This window comes from Pteronotus mesoamericanus, unplaced genomic scaffold (genome assembly GCF_021234165.1).
Source record: "Pteronotus mesoamericanus isolate MK-2021 breed Mesoamerican mustached bat unplaced genomic scaffold, CSHL_Meso_final contig_100, whole genome shotgun sequence".
In the NCBI taxonomy this organism is placed as follows: Eukaryota; Metazoa; Chordata; class Mammalia; order Chiroptera; family Mormoopidae; genus Pteronotus; species Pteronotus mesoamericanus.
In genome coordinates, this window is record NW_026554999.1 from 1014581 (window position 1) to 1030057 (window position 15477).

General features: G+C 33.6%; 1 protein-coding gene across 3 annotated transcripts in view; it reads right to left on the minus strand.

Annotated features, from left to right (window-relative positions):
* RALGAPA1 (Ral GTPase activating protein catalytic subunit alpha 1) overlaps window positions 1-15477 on the minus strand; it is a 260435-nt gene that overhangs the window by 110109 nt on the left and 134849 nt on the right. For all 3 annotated transcript variants that reach the window (XM_054588112.1, XM_054588037.1, XM_054587963.1), the window contains 5 exons: window positions 13090-13215; window positions 11880-11938; window positions 7113-7221; window positions 5679-5789; window positions 972-1040 (listed from right to left, as the gene is read on the minus strand). In XM_054588112.1, the coding sequence (XP_054444087.1) occupies window positions 972-1040; window positions 5679-5789; window positions 7113-7221; window positions 11880-11938; window positions 13090-13215 (474 nt within the window). The remainder of the gene's footprint in view (window positions 1-971; window positions 1041-5678; window positions 5790-7112; window positions 7222-11879; window positions 11939-13089; window positions 13216-15477) is intronic.

Here is a 15477-nt window from a genome sequence, read left to right on the forward strand (position 1 = left end):
GAATAAGCAATTCACAAAAATAAAATATATAAAAGATTAATCCACTATTAAGTATCAGAAGATATTCAACCTAATTAATAAAAACAGAAAGGTAAATAAAAACTACACTGAGATATCATTGTTTCCCTATCAAACTGGCAAAATTTTTTAAAAAATGACACACACTGAGTTTAGGCTCTAAGGAAATAGACACTCTCACAGTTTGCTTGTAAAAATGACAATATTTAACTAAATTACATATCTGTTTACCTTTTGACCCAACAATTCAACTTCTAGTAATATACCCCAAAGACTCAATTCAATAATGTAAAAATAAATATACAGGCACAAAGCTCATCACAGCAGCATTGTTTGTAACTACAAAACTCTGAAAACGATCTATGTTTACATTAGTAGAGTGAGTTGGATAAACTATGTTACATTCACACAATAAAGTACTAATACTACACAGCTGTAAAAAAACAAAACATGGAAGATCTTTGTGAACTGATCATGAATTTCCAGGATATACTGTAAAGTGAAAAGAATATTGTGTAACAAACAAGAAGAAAAAAGAAAATACAGATGTATCTGCTCATTTATTAAAAAAATAAACAAAGGATAAATATACCACAGACTAAAAAAACAAATAAAAAAGCAAAATACAAACAGATGAAAAAAAATGGCCTGCACTCTATTTCCAATGAATTATATAACCACACTGAGGTGAGGAAGAGGGAAGGAGAAGTAACCCAAATAACTTTTAAACACAGCTTTTGAATTAATGTTCCTTACAATCCTTTAGATTCAAAGACTTTATCAAATGAGCATGTTTAACTTAAAATCTGGATGAAAATACAATTTGTTACACTTAAATAATCGATATATGTCACATTATAGTCAATTTTAAATACAAGATGATTAAGATTGCCATTAAAATATAAATATTTTACTACATAACTACATTAAATAAGAAACAAAATTTAAATTACCCTCTTGTCCATTTCATAAGATGAAGCTTCAGTACTTGGCAAAAGATGGGTAATAGTGGCTATCAGGATCTATAGTCCAAAAGCAAACAAACGAACAATCAAACAAAAATAAGGAGGAAAAAAAAAGCACAAAATATGTTTATAAACTAATGGTACACTTTAAAACTTAAATGTTAATGCTAAAATGATACGGAATCTATTGCTGCAAGTTTATCCTGAAACATTAACAATGTTTTTTCTAAGTAATTTTTAAATGTAAACTTTTCAAGTACTCTTAACTATTAATCATTTGCAATCTTTCTATACAGAACCAACATTATATTTGTCCCCCAAGTTGTTTTATTAACATCTTTTTAATTTTTATTTATTTATTTATTTTTATGTTTTACAGTTGTCCAACTATTTCCCCCTTTGCCCCGTTCTGCCCAGCCCACACCCCACCTCCAGTCAACCCTGCCCCAATTGTCCATGTCCATAGGTTCTTCATACATGTTCCTTGACTAATCCCTTCACCTTCTTTCAAACATTCCCCAGCTCTCTCCTCCCCTCTTACCACTGTCAATCTATTCCATGATTCTATGTCTCTGGTTCTATTTTGCTCATTAGTTTATTTTGTTCATTAGATTCCTCTTATAAGTGAGATCTTAGAACATTATATGCTGTCAACGATAAATGGATTTTGCACAAACTCATGAATCAGGGTAAATACACAGATAATATATTCTAATAAAAAGTATATATATATATAAGCACAAAGATTTATAAAAATCACCTGTAATTCTGTCACTTAAGATATCTACTCTGCTCAACATATGAAGTATAGAAGGAATGTACCTCAACATAAGTAAAGGCCATAAATGACAAGTCCACCAATAGTATCACATTCAATGGTGAGAAGCTAAAAAGCCTTTCATCTAAGGTCAGGAATAAGGCAATAATGTCTACAACTGCCATTTCTATTTGACACAGTTACTAAAAGTCCTATCATAGAAATTGGGTAAATAAATAGCATCCAAATCTGAAAGGAAGAAATAAAACTATTTCTTTTTACAGATGACATGATCTTATATATAGGAAACCCTAAACACCGTAGCAAAAACCTGTTACAACTACAAATGAACTCAGTAAAGTTGCAGGATACAAAATCACTATACAAGAATCAGTTGCATTTCTATACACAAGCAACAAACTATCAGAAAGAGAAATTATGAAAGGTATCCCCATATTACAATAGCATCAAAATCAATTAAATACTTAGGAATAAATTTAATCAAGAAGGTGAAAGACCTGTACGTTGAAAACAATAAAACACCGAGGAATGAAATGAAGTGGACACAAACCCTGATCTACAGGGGCTTTGTTCCAAGATCCCCAGTGGATACCTAAAACCTGAGTACCAAACCCTGTACGTAATATGTTTTTTCCTATACATACATACCTATGATCTAGTTTAATCTGTAAATTAGGTAGAGTAAGAGATTAACAACAGTAATCCATCAACAGATGAGTGAATAAAAAAGCTGTGCTACATTTACACAATGGAATGCTACTTGGCCATAAAAAAGAAGGAAACCTTAACTTTTGTGACAGCATGGGTGGACCTGGAGAGCTTATGCTAAGTCAGTCAGAGAAAGACAAATACCATATGATTTTACTCTCATGTGGAATCCAATGAACAAAATAAACTAACAAGCACAATAGAAACAGACTCATAGATAGAAAGTAAGCTGACAGCTGTTCAGGGTTGGGGGGCAGTTGGGCCCTCAGTTAAGGGGGTAGAGGCACTGAGCAGAAAAGAAAAAAAAGAGAAACAACTCATGGACACGGACAACAGTATGGTGATTTGTGGGGGGGAGGCAGGGTGGGGAAAGTGGAAGATGGTATTGGGGGATAAATGGTGATGGAAGGAGACTTGGCTTGGGGTAATGAACACACAATAACATGCCTTAAAAAAGTATGCACCTGAAACTGGTACAATTTTGTTAATTAGTGTCACCTCAATACCTTCAATTAAAAAATGATAAAATAGAACAATTATAACAGTATACTTTAATAACAGTTATGTGAATGTGGTCTCTCAGCAAACTAGCACAAATTCTTTTTCCTTCTTCACAATTTCATGGATAGAAAGTTCAGTCTTATTGTAGGTCTTAGCAATGTCAGCAACTTTCACCTTTTTATTTAAAGAAAGTGCTTTACAGCTTCTCTTTGGTATATCTGAATTGCCAGCATCACTACTCTTATATTTTGAGGTTTTTATTAAGTAAAATAAGGTTTACTGAACACAAGCATTGGAATACCATGACAGTCGATCTGATAACTGAGATGGCTATTAAGTATCTAATGGGTGGGTAGTGTGTACAGTATGGATATGCAGGACAAAGGGACAATTTACAGCCCAGGCGGGATGGAGAGGAATGTGAGATTTCACAATGCTACCCAGAACAGCGTGCAATTTAAAACTTACTATAAATTGTTTATTTCTGAAACCTGCCATTTATTATTTTTGGACTGCAAATGACCATGGGTAAATAAAATTGCAGAAGGCAAAACTGTGGATAAGGGAGGACAACTGTAAGGGAAGATATTCCATGTTATAGATTGGAAGAATTAATACTGTTCCATTGTTCATACCACCCACAGAGATCTACAAATTCAGTAAAATCCAAAATTCCAATGGCATTTTTCTCAGAAACAGAAAAAAACATTTTAAAATCTGTATGGACTATGAAAAGCCATAAAGGGCCAATGCTGTCTTAAGAAGAACAAAGTTGGAAGCAACACACTTCCTGATTTCAAGTTACATTATAGTAATATAAATATGACAGTAAGGTACTGACATATACACAGGTATAAAACAGAATGGATAAGAGCAGAGAGTCTATACATAAACCTAAGCTTATACGGTCAACTAATCTTTGACAAGGGCACGAAAAACACACAACATGGAAAGGGTAGTCTCTTCAATAAGTGGGGCTATGAAAACTAAATAGCCACATACAAAAGAATAAAACTGCACCCCTAACTTACACCACTCACAAAAATTACACTAAATGAATCAAAGATTTCAATTTAAGATCTGAAACGATAAAACTCCTAGAAGAAAACATAGGGAAAATGATTCTTGACTTTGGTGTTGGCATTGGTATCTTGGCATCGATATCTTGGGTAAGACACCAAAAGCACAGGTTAATTCCCAAAATATATAAAGAACGTATACAACTCAACACCAGGGAAGACAACCCAATTAAAAAATGGGCAAAGGACTTGAATAGACACTTGTCCAAAGAGGACATACACAGGACCAATATACATATGAAAAATAAAGCTCAATGTCACTAATCATCAGAGAGATGCAAATTAAAACCACAATGAGATACCACCTCACACCAGTCAGAAAGGCCATCATCAATAAATCAACAAACAACTAAGTGCTGGTGAGGATGTGTAGAAAAGGGAACGCTTGTGAGCTATTGGTGGGAATGCAAACTCATACAGCCACTGTGGAAAACAGTATATAGTTTTCTCGAAAAATTAAAAATGGAACTGCCTTTTGACCCATTGATCCCACTTCAGTGAATACATCTTAAGAAACCCAAAACACTAATTTGAATGAATGTATGTACCATTACGTTTATAGCAACATTATTTATAACACCCAAAACCTGGAAACAGCCCAAGTGTCCATCAGTAAATGAGTGGATAAGAAGGCTGTGGTTGCCCTGGCTGGGTGGCTAAGTTGGTTGGAGCCCTGTCCCATACACCAAAAGGTTTCAGGTTTGATCCCCTGTCAGAAGGCATACAGGAAGCAATTGATCGATGGTTCATGCTCACTCTTGCTCTCTCTCTCTCAATCAGTAACATATCCTTGGGTGAGGATTTAAAAAAAAAAAAAAAAGCAATGGTACATTTACCCAGTGAAATATTTCTTGGCCTTTAAAAAAAAAAGGCAATCTTACCTGTTGTGACAGCATGTATGGACCTGGAGATTATTATGCTAAGTCAGAGAAACAAGCCAATCAGAGAAAGCCAAATACCATATGATCTCACATATATGTGGAATCTAATGAACAAAATGAAGTGACCAACAAAATAGGAACAGAGGCATGGATACATGGAGCAGACTGACGACTGTCAGGAGAGGCGGTATGGGAGTCTGGATGAAAGAAGGTGAAGAGATTAAGCAAACACATACGGGGCGTGGGGGGTGGAAAGAGACTTTGTTTGGGGTGATGGGTGCATGATTCAGTGCGCAGATCATGTTTTATTGAGTTGTACACTTGAAACCTGTACCCCAATAAATTCAATAAAAAATGAAATGTAGAAGACAGGACTTAAAATTTAAAAACTTCAAACAACTGGCTCAAGAGATAAGAAAAGTTATGAATCAAAATAATGTCCTGATATAGTAACTGGATGGGTGATATGTTTTCTTAACCTAAGAGAGGGAATGAAGCCAAATGCATATTCATAAAGACAATGGCAATTACAAATTTGCAGGTAGCATTTAAAAACAAGAACATGATCTTCTAACATACAAAAAAAAGGTGCTGTCATGAACTCTGATACTCAGGAATGCCCCCAGGTTGCCATTATTTACCTATGCAAAATTTGAAGAAAACTACTAAATTAACTTTATGATTCTAGGTATCCAAATCTAAAAATCTTTAACAACGTCATTATAAAAAAAAATAATAAATTACTTACTTGAATAATTTTCAAGGGAGAATCAGGCTGGTAAATCTGAAGTCTAGGTATATAATGAACCAGCATGTGAAGCATGTTACAAGCTACATGGGCTACTGTTTTATTAGTAAACTGTAACAATAACAAAAGAAAAAAACTTATAAAAATTTCTTCCTGAACTATTATGCATTAATGCATTGGCTGTTGAAAAATTTAAATTTCATACATTTCCTTTTGTCATCCTATATTTATAATGGGTTTATTAAAAAATTAGGAAGATAAATATACAGCTGCAAAATAAAAAATCACTACACATTCCAAAGACAAAATTATTTTTATTATTTTATTTTTTCATTTATATTTTCATTTGTAATGTTTGTCCTCATTTAAGTTTTATTCCATTTTCTCTTACCTGGATTTCTGCAGCAGCTTCTAATCTTATTATTAATCTTTCCCCATTCCAATCTACTATACACAGTACTTCTAAGGTAATCTTCTAAAGAACTCCTCTTATGCTGACATTCTCTACGCTTAAAACTCTTAAATAACTCCCCAATGACATAAAGTCAAACTTCTAATGCTTATTTCTCTAAGACCAAATTCTACCCACTCTTCAAGCCCTGACCAAATGTCTGGTACCTAAGTCCAAGTGATCTCTGTTTCCTCTGAACTCTAGTTTATATGCACCACTCATTTGGTTCTCTCAGCTTTTTATATTTTACCACTCTTAGTTTAATACTTTTTAGCCATCATATCATTAATTTCCTGAATCTAGTATTTACAACTATTTTTATTCTGGTCTCTTTTACTCTGCCTAACAAAGTGCCTTGTGCTAGTATATGCTCAGAAATATCTGTTAAATCAGTAATATTTGTACTTTGTATTCAGAGTCCTATAGAGACAGTATGTTACAAGTCTTAAGACATAAACAATATTATATATACTTTCAGAAACAAAAAAACATCCATTTATTAATTCAGGCTCTACAAATAATTAGGTTATTATTTCTGAACAAATCTTACTCTGTTCACAAAGAAGATATTTGACTTGAATGATAAAGTCAAAAAGTTAAGTAAGCAGCTTGAGAATTCAGAAGTGATAAAGATCAAATAGGTTAAAAAATACTGATAAAGAGAAAAATAAACAACCCTATGTATGTTGTTGAATAACTAGTTTCCTTTTTAGGAGTCATCTATATGTATCCTGGGGACAAAGCCAAATACAGAAAAAAGATGAGATAAAAGGGGCCATTACTAGGATCACCTAAATTCAAGAGTAGGACTGGTCTTAATAAAAAAGTTAGGATCTAGGAAATAATGTAATAATAAATTAATGAACACATTTATTAACTGTTTTATCTATAACAGACCAAGATATAACTAACACTTGGAGAAAAATAATCATGATTCTACATTATCTTAATATATTCCACTAAATAGTTTTTTCCCCTCTTACCTTTAAGGAAACACAAATTACATTCAAAGCTTCCTTAATTTGAGGATGATGAGACTCATGGACTAGTTCTTCACAAATCCAAATACCTAAACTGCAAAGTGCTACACATCTGCAAAAAAGGCAACCAATGATGATACAAATAAAAGCATATGTGACTTTAAATTAAATAAAACCATCCCCACAACAACCAGCCAACAGCACAGAATGAACACTCACTGTGTAACTAAACTGATCTGTAGTCTGTAAATTGTTACTCTGTATATTAGCTCTTAGGAAGAGAAAGTAGGAGGAAAGCACATCCCCCCAAACTCCAATTTTCAATTATAATTTACTACCAAGATCATAGGCAGAAATAATACACAGGATTTTTTTTAACAAACCCATAAGTAGTAAGTTGATATTTCCATAAAGATTCCCAAATATGTAAACTGCTTTCAAAAAGGAAAGAGCGTAACTTGATTAACTGATAGCAGCAAGGTGAACTTAAAAAGTAGAAACTGCTAGGATAAAACAAATATTATTTTCATATCTTTTACATTTAAATTAGCTCACTACAAAACTCTTGAAAACAAGTTAGGATCACACATAAAATGCATATACTTTATAAAGGGATTCCAACAGAAACGGGACTTGTAGAATTTTTGTTCTGTTGCCTAAAGTCTTGTGAAACTTCATTTCCCTACTTCAACTGACTTTCAGCTTGAATGGAGGAACTTATGATCAGAATCAGTAAAATTCCATTAGTGTGTTCAACTAATCTGCAAAAAAGGCAACCAATAATGATACAAATAAAAGTGTGTGTGACTTAAGTGTATGTGAAAGTGTATAAGCTTCTGATGAAGAATATAATGGTTCTAAGAATTAAAAAAGTCGACCCCTTCTAGTACCCTGGTATACCTGACATGTCCTGATACCGATATTCTTAAATTAAATTCAGTAGAATGCTAAACTTCAGAACAATTCAATGCAGAAACATTTTACTTCCTGAACAAATCGGATCAGAGGTTCTTAAGTCCCTTCTTCCAATTTAGCACAGTGTTAATGCTACTAAAGTTGTTTACTATCAAAACCACCAGGGCCACTGCCATTATCATGGCCCATGGTAACCAGAAGAAAATGAAAAAGCAGAGCTACTCTAAGGGAAAGTGCCAAGATGACAGGCTTTCTGCTGTCACCTGCAAGCAGAGGGACTTGAAGATCATGCAGCAAAAGCAGAAAAAGGCAAAAGGGAAGGCGGAACCCAAGTAGCTTTGTGACTTCATGTCCATCCCTTCTGCCCTTCGCCTCTGTGCCTGGAGCCAGCCCCACCATGCTCGCATTTCCTCCTGTAGTGCTCACAGGTCCCAGCACCGATGGCACTCCCATTACCCTGAGTCTGCAGTGGGTCCCTTTTGTGCTTCCTTTCCCTCAGGTAGCCTTTCTCCCCCTGGGCCACTCCTAGGGGTGAGGTTTCCCCTTGCCAGCCAGTATCTTTTATTCCTGCAGTGCTCATCCCAAAGTATTAAAAGTAGCTTTAAATTGTGAGAGAGAAAAAAAATCCAAACAAACAAAGCTCCACAAGAAAGTCTTCTAAGCAATTCTACTGCTTTATTTCTTCCCTACTGTTGTCTACTCATATATCTTGGGTAACATTTACAGTTGTAAATAACCAAGTTTCAGGGTTAGCAGTATAAAGAGCTATACTCCTCAAGTAACATTAAACTCTAACGTGAAGCAAAGCTCTCCACTGATGCAGCCAACTAAAGGCAAAGAATGGGAGTGCAACTGTTTAACAGTATTTTTTTTAACAAAGGGATAAGTTATGTGTGCAAGTATGTACACATAAGTGTGTGTACAGTTTCCTACATTACTAAAAAGATGTCCAAATAATCCAGATTATTCTCAGTATGGCTCAACTCTCTGTTTCAGCTCAATTTTGGGAGTATAAGCTTCTAAGACATCACATTCCTGAAAAGTACAGGAAAACATGTTTACAAAATGCTTATGTTCAATTCATGGGATTTTCCTATACTTTTTAAAAGTTTTAATCTTTTTTATATTTTTTCCATTACCATTTAGTCCCTGTATACCCCACTGCCCCCAGTGATCACGACACTGTTGTCCATATTCATGAGTCTTTTTTCTTTCCTATACTCTTAATACAAGCTGTTGTGTTAAGGGTTCCCAAATCTACTTCTGAGCAGCTATGTTTTAGGCTTCAATATTCTTTACTTAAGAGGCAACACACTTAAAAAGAAAAAGGCAGAAAATCTAGAATCTGAAGTTCGAGGTTCAAATCTAGTTCAGCCATTATTATTTATGCATCTAATAAAGCTCTGAAGACAAACTGCCAAGGTTTTAATCATGGCGCTGCCATTTCTGGGTGATAGGGCTGATTATTTAAATACTCTGGGTTCTCATAATAAGGAGGATACAAATTGTACCTATTTCCAAGAATTGCTGCAAAGATTAAATGAGGTAATAAAGTATTTAGAACAGTGTCTAGCACCTAGAAAGGGCTTAATAAATATTAGCTTTCTAAGCCATCAGTATCTTGCTAGCAAAATTGGAAGAATAATGATGGTTTCATTAATTTCTTAACATTATGATGGGAAATAAGTGAAACAATATTATAGGAAAACATGGAAACTTAAAAGGTTGTCATTTTTAACACAGAAAACATTAGAGAAATAATATTGAAAATTATCAAATTTGAGGGTAAAGCTGCAAGAAATGAAAATATAGTATCATGGAAAAGACAATGTCATTTTCTGGAGAGGTCCAATATTAAAGTGGAATTAATGTAAAAAGTTTATTTGAGATTTGTCTTTAGTTAACTTGATTATTAAGTGAGAAAAACATGGGATTGAATTAAAAAGTTGGAGCTACGTCTCATTTAAGCAAACTGCTCATTTTATATTATTTTTACTTGCTGGGGGAAAAAAAGATGTTTCAATTAGAATTAAAATCCAAATGGTCAGAACGATGATCTGTACTTTTATGAACCTTGGGTCAAAAAATGTATTGGAAAAGAAGCAGCTTTGCGGAGATGAAGGTCAGTATAGTAGTAACACAGACTAATGTTGAAGCTAGTGACACACTATGGTGACATATAATATACTATACATAGAATATAATAACATATTATGAGATTCAAGAAATATATAAATTAATGATATTTTAGAGATGAGAAGAAACATGACATGTTATTGGCAACCAGGTGAATTAAATCTCAGCCTTTTTTTGGAAAGGTTTAGTAAAGCAGAAAATGCCAAGTTTTCGCTTTTTAATAACATTTGAAAAGGAAAACATTCTAAAGACTTACATTTTTTAAAAATATCTTGATCAAATACTTGTTAATATCAACATATACTATATTCTTAAATATATTACTTTCTACAATAAAAATTTTTTATTTTAATTCAATTTAACAAACATTCATTGGGTAACTACTACTACATTTGAAGGTATTGCATAAGAAACAATCACAAATATAATTAAAAAGGAAAGCAAAATGTACTTCAATTAAAAGACGCCATTTTCACCCTGGCTGGTGTGGCTGTGGATTGAGCAGCGGCCTGTGAAGTGCAAGGTCTCTGGTTCCATTTCCAGTCAGGGCACATGTCTGGGCTGTGGGCCAGAACCTCATTTGGGGGGCATGCAAGAGGGAACTGACTGATGTTTCTTTCCCTCTCTTTCTCCCTCCCTTTCTCACTTGCTAAAAATAAATATATAAAAATCTTTTAAAAAAATTCTAAAGAAAAAGTCATTTTTCTTTTTAAAATGTTTTTATTCATTTTATCTTAAAATGTACTATTTTATTTTAAAATGTTTTATTCTGCTGATTGAATCCCTGAAATTCCAAGTATATGTGGGTTTGTTGGTTTGTTTATCAGGTGCATAAATATTTAAAATGCAAGCACAAGTGAAAGAGAATAAATGCAAATGCATATTCCCCACACTCTTACTGCCTTCTTTCTACAAATACACATTGAGCCAATATAAAGGCTTTAGGAGTATAAAGACAATTATCTGTCACTTCTGGGAGCACAGACCTTCATAATAAGCAAGCAGAAAACTTACATATGTTGTAATACTTTCCATTTATAGCTATGTGGAGTGGGGCAAAAAAGAGTGATGGCTCTGCTAATACGATAGAGCAACATGGAACGGGGCATTCCAGAGCACCTTCCACTAGGATTGAGGAGTGAGGGATAAGTTGAAATTTTCTTAACAACCAAGGTAAGAAGGGAATTCTATGTAGATCAGGGGACTAGTGCAGAATACAGAGGAAAAGGCAGGGCAAGTTCTCCAACCACAAAATCAGTAGGAAAGACTAAAAGTATAAAGTAGTTGAGTGTGTGCGTGTGCACACACATTGGGAAAAACAATGTTGCCATAAAATCACGGATGAATCTGCAAACCATGAGAAGCAGTTTGAATTTGATCCTGAAAACTATGGAGAGTTTTTGATGGCTCATATGTGGAGTGCTGGAATGATAAGACTGATTCGAAAGAACAAAAGCAAAAAAAAAAAAAAAAATCTAAAGGAAAAAAAAGTCATTTTTCAATACAGAGGGTAAAGATACTGAAAGGATAACTAGTATTTTTTTAGTGAAAGTCATATTTAAATAATGAAAAAAGTATTTAATCATCCAAATACTTTAAATTTATAATTCAGAATAGCTTTTGTGTATCTGAAACAATGCGGACTGCTAACATAATTCAATCAACTTCTAAAATAAGATTCCAAATAGTTATGGCAAGTCTTAAGAATATCTGACCTACCGTGCAGGACCAGAGGGTTCATCTCTTGCTGAGCTTAATACAGTTTTGATTATAAGTTCCTAAAATAAGTGGAAAATAGTAGCAATGAATAAGAATTCATTCATTAATTCAACAAATATTTATTAACTGGGTACTAGGCTAGGTGATAGGAATACTGTCGATACTGTGGTGAAATAAAAGCCTTTGTTCTCACATACATACTTTTAATAGGGTCCAATATTACTCATAAAATTAGCTTGGAAAATAAAACAATAGTATGGTGAATGTTTCTCCCCCGCTTCCCTCAAATTCATATGCTGAAATCCTAATCCTGGGGATGATGGTATTAGGAGGTGCTAAGCCTTCATGAATCAGATTAATGCTCTTAGAAAAGAGACCCACAACAGAGCATCCTGGCTCCTTCCACTCTGTGAGGACTCAGGGAGGAGGCCCAGGATGAACAAGGAAGAGGGTACTCACCTGAATGTCATTATGCTAAACCCTTGACCTTACACTTCTCAGCCTCCAGAAATGTGAGAAATAAATTTTTGTCCTTTTTGTAAGCTACCCAGTCTGTAATGTTTTGTTAGAACAGACCAAAACAACTTTTCACCGATTTTTTACTTGAAATTTAAAAAAAGGCTTATAGACAATTAGGAGCTTATCTGCTCCTAATCAAATACCATTATCTTTTTTTTTCAAGGTTTAATATCTGTGCTAAGCTCCATCAGCAATTATACAGTCACTGTATAATTTTGCACCATCTCCTGTTCAAACCTGTTAATACTTTTTGGTACAATGGGAGCCCAAACCCCAATTCCTACAGCAGAGCGCAGTATTTTGTTTGATTCCTCGCATTAAGAAATTGGGAGAGGGTGAGAGTCAACATGCAGGTTTAGTGCCATCTCAATATTAGAAGCCTTACATTGGCAGCACAGTACTTGGCACATAGAACATTTCAATAAATGTTCAATGAGTGAATGAATAAATCCAAAGACTGATACGTGAGTGGGGTCAATAATAAGAAAACATTTCCAAAACAGTTACAAACACACAAAAAAGGTTATGCTCCTAATGGACATTCCAGCCTTTGTGTTAGAGGAGTATGGCTGGTTAACATTACTTAACAATTGTGTGGACTTCTAAGAAAAGAAAGAATACAAATTTTATTGAATATATGTTATGATTATACTGTCATTTAAATGCTAAAAATCAGCATCTGGTTTCTTACCTTAACATCTGTAAACTGAGACACAGCAATATCAGGAATATTGGGATGGAGAGCAGGCAATTCACAATATAAATTAGGAAAGCAAACCAAAGATCCCAGAAGAACTTGTGCTTCCACTCTTGGTGCCTATGTATCCAGATTTTTTAAATCTTTAAAATGTATTTATGTTATTAAATTACAAAAAAATATTACTTTATCACCTAACCATATTACACAGAGAAGTGAGCAAATAAGACAAAATTCAAAAAGGGGAAACACAAAAAATATTCAAGTTTCACCTACATTTTCCATATAAACCATTACTTTTATTTATTCTCAATAAATGCAAGAAATAGAACTTTTCTTAAGAGCAGCTAATAAGCACAAATTAGCCACAGTTAATTAGTCTATAAATAAAAATACAGTTTAGCTAACAACATAAAATTACCATAATTTTGAGGGAAAATGTAAATATTTTTGTTTTAGAGGCAGTGCATACATTGTAACATATAGTTCTTTAAAATTTTTAAATTAAATTTGTTGGGGTGACACTGGTTAATAAATAATAACATTGTCCTAACGAGCATATGACTCAATGTCACTGGATTGTATCTGTTACTAAGAATGAGTAAAATAACTAAGGAAGAAAATATTAACTATTTTCAAGAAATTAGTCTAGATTTTTTTCATATTATACAAATGAGGAAAAGCATTGCCTATACTACTTACTTAAAGCAAAATTAGAATTTATGCCTGGACTGCAGATGAAGGTAACTTTTCATCTTTTCACCTTAGCTGTATTAAGCCATTCCTGAGGTATTAGCACTGAATATATCTTTTTCTTCTCTGATTTCTTACATGCCTACTAAACGCCAACATCGACCTACTAATATAGTGCTATATTTACTAAAATAACTTAAAATTGATTTATATGTTTAATAATACTTCTATTCACATAAATCAAGAACCTATCTTCAAGAAGATTTCCTTATATTAATAAATGCTATAATAGAGGCAATGGAGTAGTACTTTATAATAATTCTCAACACAACAACTCATTTCTGTATTTTAAAAAAATCTATATAGATATAGAGAAGCAGCATAAATGGGCAGGGTAAGCTGGTGGCCACCATCCTAATTTAAAGTAAGTTATCCTATAAAAACAAAACTGATCAAAAAAACCAATATTTAATGAAAGAGGTTACATAAGAGTTTTTCTTGAAAGGTGGATAAATAACCGGGAATGTTCAGGTAAATAGATATAATGAGGGCACACCTGGATTGTGACTATAATTAAGAAATGCAAAAACTAATCAATTATTTTGTAATCTGCCTGGCAGTAGATAGGATGGGGGTGATTAACAAAAAGATGATATGTATGGGATCTAAATTGGAAATCCAAAGAGCAAGATTTATACTGTGTACTGAAACATCTTCCAGAAGACAAGACTGTCCTTAACCTTATAGTGGAAATGTGGGTATCAGGTCTGATTCTTGCAATTAGTTTACTTTCCTATTCTGCCATTCTCAACAGGTATTCCTCATATGAACCAGGAAATGACTATTTTCTAAATTTTCCCAAGGATGTTACATAAGTAGTCTTCGAGATGCACAGGAGGGAAGTACAGTCACATAAAATAGATGTCTAGGGACATTAAGGCTAAATTCTCTTGCAGAACCTTGAGAGAGGCTACAGGAAATACGCTAACTAGTCATCTGGAATAACTGGCCTGTTGAACGGTAATAGTTTTCATAGTGCATTGATAAAAAATGGCAATGGTTTATGTATTGGTCTCCTCTAAATTCTAGAAACTTTTTCCCAGTATCCAAGAGACTGATAATCTGTGTACACTGATACTATGATAAAATATTGCTTTGTAATTTGTTTACCATCTTTAGTTTGTCTTTGATTTAATGTACTCCTAAATTAATAGTTATTTAATGTTCCCAAACACAGATTCAATCATCTCTCTCCCTATTTTAAAAAATTTAACTGTTCATCTAATATAAAAAATTATAATCCTGAATCCTAGCATACAAAATCTCCCAAGACGTAGTAGTCTAAAGCAGTGCTTCTTAATCTTTAATGTCCATATTAATCATTTGGACATTATCGTTAAAATGTGTATTCTATTTCAGTACATCTGGGATGGGGTTTGAGATTCTGCATTTCTAACAAGTGCCCAGATCATGACAAATGTTTCTGGTATGCAGACCACATTTTGAGTAACTGGGATCCAAAATACCTTTCTGTTCTTTTTGTCTACTCTCTCTAGTTAATCTAACTAGTTAATCTAACTAGAGAGTAGTAGACAGAAAGCTTCTAAACTAGCTTCTAAACAATTATTTAGCTTCTAAATAGCTTATTCTAAATTAACTAGCTTCTAAACAATTATTTGTTGTTCCTTG